The sequence below is a fragment of the Pithys albifrons genome, chromosome 4 (genome assembly GCF_047495875.1).
Source record: "Pithys albifrons albifrons isolate INPA30051 chromosome 4, PitAlb_v1, whole genome shotgun sequence".
Classification (NCBI taxonomy): domain Eukaryota; kingdom Metazoa; phylum Chordata; class Aves; order Passeriformes; family Thamnophilidae; genus Pithys; species Pithys albifrons.
Window position 1 is genome coordinate 79,102,085 of NC_092461.1, and position 15,776 is coordinate 79,117,860.

At 37.7% G+C, this 15,776-nt stretch overlaps 1 protein-coding gene across 1 annotated transcript in view; it reads left to right on the top strand.

Annotated features, from left to right (window-relative positions):
* Positions 1-15,776, top strand: part of EMILIN2 (elastin microfibril interfacer 2) — a 38,638-nt gene that overhangs the window by 6,517 nt on the left and 16,345 nt on the right. The window contains exons 3-4 of the mRNA XM_071554739.1: positions 7,334-7,509; positions 9,321-11,255. Of these exons, the coding sequence (XP_071410840.1) occupies positions 7,334-7,509; positions 9,321-11,255 (2,111 nt within the window). The remainder of the gene's footprint in view (positions 1-7,333; positions 7,510-9,320; positions 11,256-15,776) is intronic.

Here is a 15,776-nt window from a genome sequence, read left to right on the forward strand (position 1 = left end):
TGTCAACATTAAGACTATTAACATTTTAAACTTTTTGGCATTTTCTATTGGACTTTATTGGTCAACTTTATGGAAATAGAATCCTTGGCAGCTGAGACAGAGTTATACTGATAGATAGGTATTTGTGTTTGTATGTGTCTGTATGAAGATACATATACATGAAGTAGAAATAACTAGTATGGGACATGAGGCCATGATTCAGAGTGTACAATCTTTTGACTCTTTCTTCCCACGAAGAAACACTTCTCTCCCAAGAGAGAATATTGTAATTTGAATCTCATCCTTTTTTGATAGAAAAATTCCAGCTGAGTGGCATAAAATTCACTGTATAAGTAATAAACAATGGCACTTCTGAAGACTTTGAAAGGAGCTGCAAATGAAACCATGTGGTGTTGCCTGAGAATAGTTGATAGTTTTAGTCTTTTAACAGTTCCTGTAATTTTGTGCCCCTTTTATTGAAGCCCCTCCCCACCCCTCCACTCTGCAGCAAAATTCAGCCAGATTCTCTCAGAGGCATTGAATTAATGTTCAGCATGTGCTGGAGACCAGGCTGTAATGAGCTGATTTGGAAACGGTGATTATCTGCTCCTTCCTCAGCACCAATAGATGAGATAATGGTTATATGTAGGTATAGAGGAAAGCAACTTTTTCCTTCCTACTAGAAGTGAGTAATGCAATCACCTGTGCCAGGGCTTTGCCAACGAGCAATTTCTTCCAGATGGAAGGCCATCTTCTTCCATTGTGCTTTCCAGGTAGAGTGAAGATACCAAATAAAAAATAAACACTGGAAAAAAGTACTTGGTCTCTAATGCTCATTCCTGTTTTATGCAACTTTTAGTAAAATTATGGTGCTTTCATAATCAGATACTAAGGCGTTCCTTGCAGTGACCTGGATGGGTGATTTCTTGGTTATGTACACAGCAGGCAGTTGTGTTCCTGTGGGTGCATAGTGCTTCGACTTACTCCCTTGCTTTCCTTCTGTTTTAGTCCCTGTTAATGCTCTCAGACAGTGCAGATTTTTATTCACGATCTAGCTCAGAATAGATCAGGTACAAATGTTGGCTATGCTATACATTATGTAAACTTTATTAAAGGCTCCCTTATGTATTTGTGTGAGCCCAGAGCCTTCTTGATTGTATGTACTAGGGATATTTGTTATAACGTTTTGTTTTCCACAGGGGTGCCTCAAAATTGTATGTTTCCCAGCACAAAAAAGTTTGAATCACTCTTACTTGCTTTTCATAATGTGTATTAGGTCCTGATTGTTATGTTATCTATAGACCCCTGACCATAGTTTTTTGGGATCTTCAATTAAGAGGGCTGTGACTGAGCCAGACATTGAGCTAGTGGTTGAGGTCAGTGGCATTTTTTTCAAGAAAATGTAATTCCCCAGACTCCAGTGCATGCAAAGACAGGTACTGACCTACTTTATATAAATTTTTGAAAGAAAAAATACCAGCTAAAGGAAGAATAGCAGTGTAAAGATAAGACTTTCTTAAGTCCATCTGTAAGAAGCAGTTTAGTGTCTCTAATGATGGATCAAAATGGAAAATTATTTAGGGTGCAATAGGATTCTTTTTAAATAGATTTTCCTGCATTGTATAATTGGGATTTATTATGACCTTGATGGCTTGCTTTCACTTAACACCTGGCCTTCTGTAGGTTTACTCTATTCCTGTCAAAACATCATTTCACTGCTTGCTGTAAATGCTTTAGGATAAACACTTAGTAAGGACACATTTTTCTCAAATTAAGCTCATCTGTGGGCTGGAACACAAGCTAATTGCCAGTGCTGCTGTGTATTAGCAAGGTTATAAAAGAGCAAAATCCAGAGGTGGGGTTTGACTCATCCTGACTTCATTACCTACCCTGAATACAGAGGGATGAATGTGAGGGTGGGAACTTAGACATGCAGCCATGGTGACTCAAATGCAAGTCACTGGCATCCAGCATGCACTGTAGTAACTGGATGTAAATAATGACTTTAGGGTGAGATGCAGCCCTAGTTTGACTGTACTGGCTGTGTTGGCTATTTCTATTGGCTGTCATGGAGATACAGACAACTGGTGCCTGTCCATACCAACGCAGGAGGCACCTGAAATCCATTTGTACTGAAACTTACTGTTACGGACAACCACTAGAAGGCTCCCATGATTTCAGTGGAACTATGATTTCTGCCACCAGTTGTAGGGCTTACAATTAGACCTGCACTCTTGGGAAATGGAAAACTTGAGATCAACTTGTTCTAGTTTAGTATTTGTGTAACATAAACATACCAAATAAAAACTGTTGGTCAAAATATGGTTGCATTTAATTATATCTAGTTATTATTTTTGACAGTGTCTTTATGCTATTTCAGCACTCTTGTTGCAATCTATATTGGAGCTTTAGATGACTGAGACTGTATAACTGGATAAAAATAACTAGCAGACTATATAATTTACAAAGAATGGCTATACATTCAATAAAGGCGTTAAATAGTGAAGATTTGTCATCTTCTATTCAATAAGACAGTAATTTTCAGGCTGCTGAAGTCATGGAACTTGTTCCAATCACTACAGAATTTTGGACCAACCTTACAGCTTTGTGCTCAGAATAAACATTTTATACATTGCTTATGTAGAAACATATGCTGATTCTGCAGTCCCTTCCTCACAGTGAGGATGTGGTGGCACTTATCTCATTGCATTTCCCAAAAACCTGAATGTTAATATCTAGTTCCAGAATTGAGCCATATGTTTTCCCATCAATTTCATCCAAATGTTTCTGGTTTGTTTTATTGCTACTAGGTGACATTCCAAATATCAGTGTTAACTGTTTCCTTCTGTGGTTTAGCACCATGAGAATATTATAGCTCATTCCCTAGTCCAAATGTCTAGCGTTTACAGCAAACATGAATTTATAATTAAGCATTTTCCTAAGGAAATACTTTTTTAAAAGAGGAGGAATGTTTGAATGCTATTATCACCCTGTACGACTTAATTTCAGCTGCAAAACACTTGATATTAAAAGTGAAGATTTGCATTAGTGTTCTTAATGTGTTTTCTCATTTGATCAGCATGTTGAATTTATGGTGAAGGTAGAGGCATTTGTAGTTACCAGTCTGTTGTGGAAAGTGTCTTAAAACCCAGATGTTCTTATTTTCTCTGTTGCAAGAAAAGATTAGATACTGTTGAAGCAATTCTTTCAGTTCCAGTATTCAGCTCAGTTCATCAGGATAAGACTGTCATCTTGGACTGGAGGTCCACAGGATAATGGGGGATGACTAAGCAAGTGCTGGTGTATTGAATGTAACTTTTCACCACAGAAGAAATTACTATTTTTTAAATATCATTGAGATACTTGTCAATATAATTGTGTTTATTAACATTTACATGAATAGCAGAAATCCACGTTAACTGTAGGAAGATTTGATGTTTTATTGTTTTTAATTGCATTACAGGTATTTAGAGGCATTAAAGCAGAGCCTCAATTCTTTAAGAGACTGTTGAAACTTTTGTGAACCCTTTTGACCAAATTGCCCCTCTAGATAACTCTGTAAAGATGCTCACCTACCAGATACACCATGTGAAAATTGATGATACATTGTAACCATGTAACTGTTACTCAGCATGGTAGAGAACCAACATTTTGTCACTCCGGCTGTGCTGAGTGCATTTCTTATGTTTTTTGTGTTTGTATGTTATGCATTTGCTGTGACTATGAGTGAGCAATTGGATTCAGAATACTGCAGATTTAAATAAAGACATATCTGATTCTAGTAGCTCCCAGTCCCATGTCTTTTACATACATAGAATTGCAAATTATTCACAGGATGTGGTCCCCAGCAGGAAGTTATGGTTTGTTTTGTTGTGTTTAATGCTGTTAGACTGTTATATCCTGGCAAAATCCTGGAAGTCTCCAGCTCCTCTATTGAAAATCATTGAGTCAGCAAAGTTCTGGCTTTAAAAAACTTACTGTATGATTCAGAATGTCCCTCAGGCTGGATGCCTGCTGGTGACTGTCACTTATGAGTGCAGCTGAACAATGCTGGCACAATGGCACCCCTCTTTGCATGGGCAACTTGCACACCAAGTCTGTATGAAGTATATCATTGGTATAGAAGCCGTAGCAACGAAACAGTGATTTTTTAAGAAAATTTATGTGACTGAATTCAAATTAGGAAAGTGTTAGTGTAAGTTCCTGTTTCCCAGACTTATGTGACTGGCCTCTGTGGAGGATGTGGGAGTAGCTCTGTAACTCATTCATCTGGACTGGTAGTGTAAGGAAGGAGTATTCCTTGGTAAGTAAATCCCACTCTAATTTCTGAGCCATTCATGGGTATGGCTATCTTGTCACCATAGTTCAAAATGTGAAATATGAAAGGTGCTCTAGATCCAGATATTGAAATATTCTAATTCTAGTGTGTTTTTGCTCTAGGAGAATTGTGGTTTAGGATTCAGGTTAGTCTGTATTTGATATGCCATATCTGAAAACAAAACAGATCCCATTTTTGTGTTTGCTTAAATTTTCAAACATGCAAAAATATTTTTTATTAAATCATATTGAAGCATTTTATGCCTATTATGATCGTGAAATTATGAAACAAAAAAAAGTGAGAATGTCAAACATAATTATTTTTAATTTTGAGATGGAGTTTAGACAAGATTTAAATTTGCTTATATGAAAAATATTAAGCTTGATTTCTTTTTGTTTGTTTATATTCTTCTTTTATATTTGGTCATGTCTTATGATTTGTCTGAATGTTGAAATCATCTCAAGATGCCTGTGTTGATCATGTCACTACAGAGAAGGTATTGAAAGAGAAACTTGTAAAAAATATAATAGAGAATCCTCAATCTGAAGTTGAGCGAAGAAGTACACAATCTGCATAAAAGTAGTTCTTACTTCTTTTATAAAATTACTTTCAGCTATATTCTTAGAACTATGTTAGGAAAAAAGAGAGGTGTTTGAAAATAATCAAAATACTGTAATTTTCAGGAAGGGATTTGGCCATGAAAGTATAGAGAGGAACACACACAAAGTGTGGAGGAATTAAGTGTTTTATGCAAATCAGAGAAAAGGATGCCATTTCCGGCATGTGAAAATTGTTCTGGAAGTTCAAAGTTTACATTTCAGTAATGTGGTAGTTGTGAGGGAGGTTGTAATGACTCTCAAAACCACTTCAAAACACTGAAGTGTCTAGCTAATCCTGTTGCTCCTGACTCTGGCAGCTAGTTGGAAGGAAAGGATTCAAACCCAAATTATCTACAGAAGACATGGTTTAATACTTTAGATAAGGGAGAAGGAAAAGGAAGTTCCTGGGTGGCCAGGATATTGTTCTTTCCAGTGGTGCCTTCTACATTACACTCCTCAACTTAATTTTAGAAGCACTTGACCTTGAGGATGTCTGGACTTTATATTTGTAAACAGGATTCAGCAGATGTTTCAGTGAAAATTGTAGAAGAAATTGTGAGCTGGAGTGCAGTCTATGGCTGTTTCATATGTGGTGTTGCAAAGTAAAAAGGGATAGGAAACCCTCTGTGAGTTTATGTGCTCCAAGTCAGAATCTGAAAAGCTGACAGCCACAGCAAACCACTGTAGTTACGAGCAGCTCATAGCCAGCCATACTGCATAGCCTGCCCCTGCCTTCCTATGTAATCAAGAGAGGCTTATTCGAACAAAATACTCTTGGCCCAGAAATAGTTGGAAAAAATCCGATGTTGTTTCTAGTCAAAGTAACTTTTTGACCAGCTTACCAAAAAGGGACAGCAAATGGCTGTCAGATGTGGGATGTTATATAAAGATTATGTATATGGAGATGAAATATGCTGAATAAAAAAACCTACAGAATTATGTCATCAGTTATTTGCACTCATGGCAAGAGAGGCTTGGAAAGGTCACAGTTAAACTCTCACTCTATGAACAGAAACTGTTTCACAGTCAGTGTAAGAATTTAACTCTTTTCATTTAGTAGCTGAACATTGATTTTTTTTAATTAACCAACATAGAAGTTTGCAAATTCAACGCAGTGTTTAATCAAATATATAGGTGATTTTTTTGTGAGAGCATGGCTGCTTCTAGTGCCTATTCTGTACTGTATTCTCTCTGTTCCAAGAGACACTTTCTATAAGCCCAGCCAGGTTGTGGAGGAAACCTGTTGCAGAGCTCCTGGACAGTCCTTTGCTGCCGTCTTATATTTATTCTGCTAGTATTACTATTTTAGAGACACCTCAGCTGAGAAGTGAGCCTGTCATTCATTAAATGGGTGCAACCTGTTGTCATAATCTGAAATAATCTTGAGGAAAAAAGATCTGAAAATGCTGTAGGGAGATTAGTAGCACAATGCAAGTTTCATTCAGAAGAAGGAATTCATGTGAGAAATTGGGATAACCTTTTTGTTTCTGTGTATTCCAAGAATACCATTATATAAAACTCAGGCCGCAAATCCCTGCTTTCCTCATTTTCCTCATCAGCCTGAAATGAGCTGTACCTTAAATTGCTTTAGATTTTATAAAATAGCAGAGCCTCTGCTTATGGTCTGGTAGGATACCATAGTGTCTGACACGGCTGAACATGCAGTATGTGTATGAAGGAAAATAATGGAAGAAGTCTGTGGTTAAAGAAAGTTGCACAACCAGAATCACTTTGTCATTTATTAACTTATGAGTGATTAATCAGGGACGCTCAAGGCTGTATGTACATAATGTGTATATAGGTTTATCTGCCAGACCCTTTTCAACTTAACTAATGAAGTAGGAAAGAGTTGATTTTTTTCTTGGTTTAGTGTTTCATCTGACTCATTCTTTCATGTCCTTGTCTGACACATACTTTCAACATTTTATCCTTCTCTGGAATATCCCTTGCAGCTTTGACTGCTCTGTACATATGTATTATGATGAGTGGTTTAAGTGAAGACTGTGGAAAGACAAATGGGACAAAGCAGGCAGAAATATTTTTTGATGTCCAGAAGAGTCCTGTGGGTGGGTTCGCAATGAAAAGCACTTATAGGAAAAAGGGTTTGAATTTATACAGTAGTACACTAGTGGTCATTGTTACTCTCAGTGGTGTCTGATAAATTGAACCTGCACTTGGCACATTTTATCCCTCTGCTCATACATGAAAGGCCTTATTCCTTGGCCTTATTTGTTCTCCCTGATGTGACTGTGTTGAGTGCAGGTAACTTACCTACACAGAAATGTTTGTTTGATGTTTGAAGCAGAAAATGAATCATAGATGAAAGTATTTGATTTTCATTGAAAAAACCCAAAAAACAAAACCTGTTTTAAGTTTTGCTTTAATCCAAATAGTGAGTAAGGTTACAGATTGTTTAAAATGCTTTTTGTTTCGGTAGATACCGAACGAGTTTCAGACCTCGGTACACAGTTGCTTATAAGACAGTAACGGAGCTAGAATGGAGATGTTGTCCTGGGTACAAAGGGGAAGACTGCAGAGAAGGACCAGCAGAAAAGCCAAACACTGCTCGTCGTCCCACAACACCAGCTAAAGCTGTTGTGAAGAAAGGCTTAGGTAAGTTTTTGTTTGAATTTTGGTATGCATAATCATGTCTGGTTTCTTGTTTTGTCTTTTAAGGGTAAGAACTGCCATGATTACTATTAAACTGAGCTATTGGCAAGTACAAAAGCTGTATGGAAGACACTGTGTTGTGGGAAATTATTAGCCAGGTAATAGCAGTCTTCATACAGAGAATTTCCTGAAGAATAACAGAGGTGTGGACTGTAGAACACTGGGTGGAAATGCCAGCTGACTACTCATAGTTCCAAAAGATCTTTGTGTTAAGACTGAAGTTTTTGTAAGAATGTACAGGAGAGGTTTTATGCTGTGGTTTCTCCAATAAATAGGGAAAAAAATAAAAAATTGAGAAGAATTTTTATTGAACAAAAAAAAATCCCCAGGTACTAATTTTAGTTATATATAATGTTCCCTACCTGTTTAACAGTGTTTTTTTCAAGGTTGTGCAGATTTTACGGATTCATGTTAGATTAACTGCCTTAACATTAAGGAGTAAGGGAATAAGTAAGGATAAGCCTCGATTTCTGAAAAAATATCTTAAAGAATGACTGATGTTTGTTTAAGATACTGTCTTCTGAAAGAGCAAGAAGGAATGCTGTTACTGCTGTCTTGTGCCTTTTCTCCATTAACAAAAAATGACAAACAGATGTTCCCTTCTGAAGGACTTTTTCCAACATAATTGAAGATTAGTGTCACATATAGCGCTTAGTCAGATTTCCACATGTGTTTTTTGTGCAGTGAAATGTATTGAATGACTGGATACATGATTTCAAACTAGTCCTATAGGTTATATACCTGCTTTAAAAATAACCTTTTTAAATATTTTGTTAGCCCACCAAAAACATTATTTCCAAAAATTGATAATAAAACATAGTGATATCTGTATCATTCTCCATTCTTCTAGACTAAATAAAAAAATTGCTTTGACTTTTCCTGAAGTTTATCCTTTCTTGACCTCTGATAATGTTTTCTTTTTTTTTTTTTTTTTGTTCTGGATTTTCTGCAATTTTTACACATTTCACTTGAAACTGAACATCCAGACTTGTATGAGGCTCTGCAAATGAGGTGCTACTAATGAAAAATGGATTGGAAGAGTGGTTTCAGATTCATTAATTCATTTGTGATAGGCAAAAAGTAGATTGCAGCTAAAAGTGTGCTTTTACTGTTTTTCATTCAATGAGAATAAGTTATATAATCATTTTGAATGTGTAAAACTTATGCTTTCATGCATGCTTTATTATTGCCTACTTAAATATATGCCAAATAATTAGATATTTGCAAAGCAAGTGTGATAACTGGATTATCATGCAAAAGCCCATCTGGTATATAAGAAGTATATTTGGACCCCAGTTCAGTCAGTCAAATACTGGAGCACAAAGCCACTTTGGGCACACAAACTGCTGCCACTTAAATTTTCAGCGAGAATTCTGGAACAATTGTTCTTACAGCAGATGCAGTGGTCCCAAGGTGATTGTGTTGTCATGTGTATGGATCTAGAATGGTCTCTAATGTATACCATAGCTTAGATTCCTTGCTGAGCAAGAAGGGCAGTTCTGCTTCCCAGTTTATATTTTTGCCATTGTACCTTGGCAGGAATTGGTCAGTGTGCTAAAATTATTAATTTGAAGGGGATTTGATAATGTATTAATTATAAACTACTGAGAACAAGAACAGAAAAGGCAAAAAGCATTCTGCTGATTAAATCATTATTTTGTTTTAAAGAAAAGTGAACTTAACCACAGCTGATTTAAACAAATAACACTAGGAATATTTACATCCAGAGTTTGTCTGTTATTTCTGTGAAACAGATGCAGAACCAACAGAAGCGCCAGAGCCTCCACCATATGAGAAGAGAATGCAGTTTCTTGAGGATGAATTATTTAGACTTACACGGTCTGTGATTGAACTTCAGTCCTCTGTGGCAGGTGTGAATGAAAACCTAAAGTTGACTGTACAAGAAGATGCTAGTAAGATGCTGGTCACTTGGCTGAACAACCTTTATGACCGCCCAGAGCCTGACAGTGCCGTTGGTGGTGAACCAGATACTATTCATTTGCCTGGACTCCACAGCAATAAAGATCAAAAAGACCCTTTTATTGATTTTGAAATGGAAGATATAAAGTCTGAGCTAGCTGAGGTCAAAGAAGCCTTGAAGATGAGGAATGATGAGCTGGAGGAACTGAATGGAAAAGTAAAAGGCTATGAAGGACAATTAAAACAACTGCAGGAGGCAGCACAAGGACCTACAATAACAATGCCCAGTGACAATATATATCAGGAATATATAGACTCAAAATTTGAGTCCCTCAGACAAGAAATAATGGAAGAATTTGAGAAGAAAATGGCAGATCTGAAGAACTGCTGTGAATACAAACTACAGGATATCCAGCAGCAGTGTGATAACAATGAAAATAACTGTGTAGGGATAATTGACGTTATAAGAGGAAAAGAGAATGACTTGAGGAAAGAAATAAATACTCTCCGAACTCAGATTCCATCAAACAACTCCAGTTGTTGCAACGCGAGTGAGCAAAATTACTTGGACCAAAAGATAAAAGATTTAGATAAGAAGATTGACAGAATTGTGGAAGCACATAGGATCTTGAATGTCAGAATAGATAATGAAATAATTCGGTTGTCAACTCCAGATCTAGAAGACATGTTTGGCGAGAGGTTGGAGGAGCTTGATGCGAGGATGAATATTACAGAACGAAATGCTGAAGAACATTGCTTTTATGTTGAGGAAACTCTCCGCGGTGCTATAGCTGCTGAGGTAGATGAATTGAGAGACTTGTTTGACCACAAGCTGCGGGCACTAGAGGTTAGGCTAGGTGGCACTATTTTAGAGATCGCTAATACTACAGACCCAGATGAAATGTTTATGAACCCTGGCCCCATCTTGCCCAGTGATGCAGGATTTGCAAATGAGCAATTTACAGCAGAGATTGATTTCCTGAAGAACAAACTACTGTCACTTGAACAACTATGTGGACAGAAATGTCAGTCTGCACCTCAAGGTGTGGAAGACCTTCAGGAACAGCTAGAAAATTGTAACGAAAAGTACAATCACTTGCTTTTGAAAACAGAGAATAACACTGTTCTCCTGCAGTCTCTAAATAGCTCTCTTAATGAGAAACTCAACTTAATGAAGGGTAACCAACGTGACATCCAGAAAATGCAGAGAGACATACGTGTATTCAGGTATAATCTAAATGTTGTTGATAAAGATATGAAAAATCTTCAAGACGGCTTGAGTAGCTGCAAGGAGCAGCTTCTGGGTGTCAATTCCACATGTAGAAAAACACAACGAGGTGTCTTCCGAAAAATTGATCAAATGCAGAGGACATTTGCAAATCAAACTGCTCATCCTAGTGAGAATTGCTGTGGTGAAGTGAAAGAGAGACTAGAACAATTGAATGATCATATCCTGAATGATCTTAGCAAGTGCAAAGAAAAGACACAAGGTGTCCAGGAGGATGTTTCGGAAGTTGAGAGCAGAGTCTCTCATGTTGAAAAAGTTTGCGGCAAGCTGGACTCTGTCTCAGGTAGCTTGCAGAGGATAAAGGAAGGTCTAAATAAGCACGTGAACAGCTTATGGAACTGTGTCCGTGAAATGAATGAAACTATAGCATCTCATTCCACTGATATTTCTGGCCTCAAAAATTCTGTCCAACACTTTCATAGTCAGGTCTCCAAAATCACCACAGACATGGAAGGTGTTCTGAAATCTCAGTCTGACACAAGTAAGTTTTTTACTTTTTTTCCTTTTTTTGTTTGTTAGTTTTTCAAATTACTTTTCTTTCTGAAACATTTATAAAGGAACTAATCAAGGAAGGAAAAACTTAATGTTTCACAATTTCTACTTTGTTTTTACAGTGACTCTAATTTTGGCTCTTTGCTCTAGTACACCACAGAGTACTTTGCTTTTAAAAATATCCTCCAAAAAAGCCCAAAACCTGAAAAAGAAGTCTTCCATGCTTTTATGTTTACTTTGAGACAGAATAAAGAGAGTGGGAAAAGCAGTATTTTTGAATAGTGAGATTAAAGTCATGATTGTCTGTGGCTTTTATTCCAGTTAATTTGAATTAATTTTTGTTTCATTTTGTTTTATTCTGTTACGTGAGTATTCTGTATTCCTTAGGGAAAATGAAAAAGTAAATGGAGAAAGCCAAGTCAAATGAATTCAAATTTATGATAAGAAAGATTCCCTCTAACTTGTGTTCTTAGCATGCGTTAATGATTATAATTCAGCACCAGCTCTTTGATCTAGAATTTTCTCAAACAAGCTCTGGCATATCCTGGCATGGCAATATAAGAATTCTTCTTCATAGGTCTCCCAGAGGTTTGCATTCCCACAAAGTAGTTGGCACACCCAAGCTGGCATTTTTTTCACAGCCACTTCTGTTGGTAGTCCAACATGTTAATGCACATCTACCTCCACAGGTGGTTCAAAGTTTGCTTTAGAGCAGCTAAGAAGCCTGGGCATATTCCCCTTAAAATACTGTGAAATCATAGCCTCAGCATGTTAGTGAACCTTGCCATAAAGGTTTAGAGACCTTTCCAAACACTGTTACCTCTACAGTTGCTCCAAATTTCAGCAATGGGTTGTTTTGCTGAAAAAGTCAAAGTTTACAGAAGGAAGCTGAGTTCCTGTTGCTGTTAGCATGACGCAAAGACATAGGAATTGGAGACTGTTCTGAAACTGCACTGCTTGGTTGGTACTTCTGCTTTTAATTCTGTACACATTTGAGATAAATAAGAGTCCACTTTCTCTGACTGGCCTAAAATTAGAGGAGGTGCTGAAGAACCCATTGACTGTTGCAGGTGATGATTGTTGGGAGAGATCAGATGCAAGACTGTAAGCACCCTTGAATGGACAAGTTGTGCTTCATGGAAGGTCTGAAAGTAATTTTTTTTAGGGAAGACTACCCTTCTTGCTCTAAGGCAGAGACTTGAAAGCCTGTAATAGATGTGTTTCTTTTGTCTAATTGTTTAAAACCAAATGTATTGCAGTATTTAATGCAAAAATCCTCCTGAGATGAGAAGCTTTTGTGTGAAATTAAAAAAAAGAGCTTCTCGTCTTTTAGAGGAAGATGTGAAGAGAAATGAAGAGGGTCCATAATTTTCAGATAATTCTTTTGGTATCATCTTGACTTAAATTCAATAGGGTTAGGAGCTTTACCCCTAGATCTTGCAGAAGTAAACCCAATCCCCATTAAAATGGATCATGATGTATCTGTGTAATCCTGTTTCTCATCCATGTTGCCCCAAATTAATTTACACTAGAGACCAACACTGGAGAAAGGTCCAAGATACATAAGTAATCTTTCTTCTGCTATTTAAGGCAGATGTTCAAGTGACCTCATGGGTTGCATTTATCAGCCCCTATTACAGCATAGTAAAGCATTAAAAAGTCTCAGCACACCTGGGTTTTCATAAAATAATGCTGCTTTAGGGCAGCCCTCTCCATCAACCATGTGATGTTAAAAGCCTGTGGAAAGATGCTGCTGCTGGATCTGGAGTGCAGGCACTCTGAGCATCCCTTGCTGCTATGGGGTGCCTCTGGCCTCTGAAGGATTTGTGAAGCACACACTTCAGTCCCCAAATGTTTCCAATTACAATAACACTATCTGGCACAGCAGTACAAGTAAGTTTTAAAGGCTGGAGTTGCAGAAAGATTTTGGCAAAAGAGCCTTTTTTGGAAGTTATTTGGGAACCCTGTTACATGAGTTGGGGTATGGCTTTAACTGTTTTTACATCTGTGATCTGCAGCATTGTCTGTGATACCAACATTATTTGAAAGGAAAACTGCTGGTCCTGGACTTGGATCAGTGCAGAATTTCTTATGCACAATTTGCCAGCATATCGTAGCATTCAAATGATGTCATTTGACTTCAGAAGAGCTAAAACAGAAACGAATTGTTACTAATAAAGTTGTTGAGGGCAGTAAGGCAATGATATATTGTGAGGAATACAATATAAAATCTCATTAAGCAGAGTAAGCCCAGTGTACTGTAAACCTGAGCAAAGTCGACCCAAATCTTAGGAAATATGACTATTTTCTTCCAAACTTTTTACTAAGGAGTTTCAAGTGCCTCAATCCAAACTAACAAGCCAGTTTAATGAATGACTGTACATCAGATATAAACCCCAAAATATATTTTATTTGTTATAATTCCTGGTGAAGGTAGTGCAGTGTCCTGCCCCACACAAGGCAGTGGTGGCAGCAGGCGATGGTCTGCTCTAACCATTTAGGGGACCACGCATTAGGTGCTCTTCAAGGTAATATGATCCAGTAGCTTTTCATCCACGCTAAATGGGGGCTGCCCACAGCTCCATGTCTCATAGGGTAAGTTGTTCTCATTGCACTCTGTGCCTCTTTGCGCCCCTTTGCAGGTACTTTTGCTTTTCAAATGGCACAAAACTGAAAGGCATGTTAAAGTCAGTGGTCTCTTTTAATTACTGCCTTGTCATATATATCCATGAATTTTTCCAGAAATAAGAGTGTGGTCTTGCAGCCAGATACTGTGCTGGGAGTGCAGTTTGCTTTGCTTATGATTATTTGACCTGAACTGCAATTCCTATAGTAATTGTCTCTGTAGCAGGGGTTTGAAAGCAACAGCAAAACTTTGTCTGATGAAGTTATGATCTGAGAAACCAAATGTGTGCTCTGCACTACAGCATTGATAAAATACAACACAAAATCCTAATGTTGTAATGTGAATAGTCATATAGTCAATTCCTCTGCACTCCCTGTGAGCTTGTTCAAAATGCTGCTTTCTAGCATAATTGTGAAATCCCTGTGGTATATGTAAGAAAATTCAAGTGAGGTCTTTTTGACTTCTTGTGGGTACAGTCGCAGATTCCTTTACTTGATAGTTTGCTTTGCGCACTTTGTTTCTGTGTGTTTTGGTGGTTGAGGAGAGCATGGTCAGAGCAGAATGATACTAGAAACAGATGCATCCTGAAGATCCTTCCACCTCATGCATCCAAGTTGCTGCTTGTCTTGCTTCCCAGCAAATCATTCCTCCTTCAGTGAGGGAATTTGCAGGTTAAAGCTGCCTGGCTGAACAAACTGAAGGCAGAGGGGAACAAAAGCATTCTTATTTTCTGAAGGAGGAAAATCTTTCCTTCTATTTTCAGTTGCAGATGGGCATCTGAGAGTAAATGCTCATGTGTGATATGGTCACTCATGACAGTGATGACAACCAGAGCAGCAAAGCTGCCTCTGCTGGGGACAGTGTTAATGTTCTTAACTGTGTAATGATCTCTGCTCTATCTTTTGCATTCCCAGAGAGATTGGAAGATGATGGGGAAGATTCTGTTTCTTGTGCTGCCCAACAAATTAAAAGCAGGTCTAGCCAGCTTCCCAACAGCCTTCATCAGGGGTTTATTTTCTCATTGCCTTGTGAACTGCAAATTTGTGTTATGGAATTCAGTGTCAGAATAGGTTGATTCCAGTGTATCATCTTTATCTAGTGATTTATTTGTACTTTGTCTTGCTATGATGCCTTTCAATAGAAGAGGCCAAAAGGTTGGCAAAGATGGCAGACCAGATTGCTCTCAACCCACGCAGATTAGATTACTTTCATGTGAAGCTGAACTTTAGGCAGGTGATTCTGGATTTCATTTTATGGAGATTCTGAATATTGCAGTATTGATGTTGCATGCAAGGAAGCAGTTTGGTCAGGATATGGGATTTCAGCTGTTGATTGTTTAAAGGTCTAGAAAAGCACACAAAAATATACCGATTTTCCCAGTGTCATCCCAAAACATTGTCTTAATAAAGCTCAGCATAATCGACTCAAGAAATGACAAGTACTTGCATCCCAAGTATTTTGTCAATTTGTGTTTTGAATGAGGTTAATCCGAAGATCTTAGTCGAAGGTCTAAATTGATGCTTCTGTGGACAGAAGTTGTCTCTACTAAGTGTACAATTCTGTTAAGCAATTCACTTTGATACTTAAAGGCTTTTTTAAAAAAAGAATATATTTTCTTTTAATCTTGGCATTTTTATGGAAATAATTTTAATCGTATAAAGTGAACATTTCACTCTTTAGGTCTCTGCCTTGCGAACACAGTTACTGAGGGAGCTTCAGCCCAGCTTTGTGGTGCATTTCTTGTATAGCTTTCAATTCCCATGACAGGTAAAGTCAGCCAGCAAAGCTCAGGGAGATTTATTTCTAGCAGCCATATCTAGCAAATGAATGCAGGTGGTGTGAGACTTCAGTCATCCTCCCAGTACTCCACAAGGCTTATGTGGA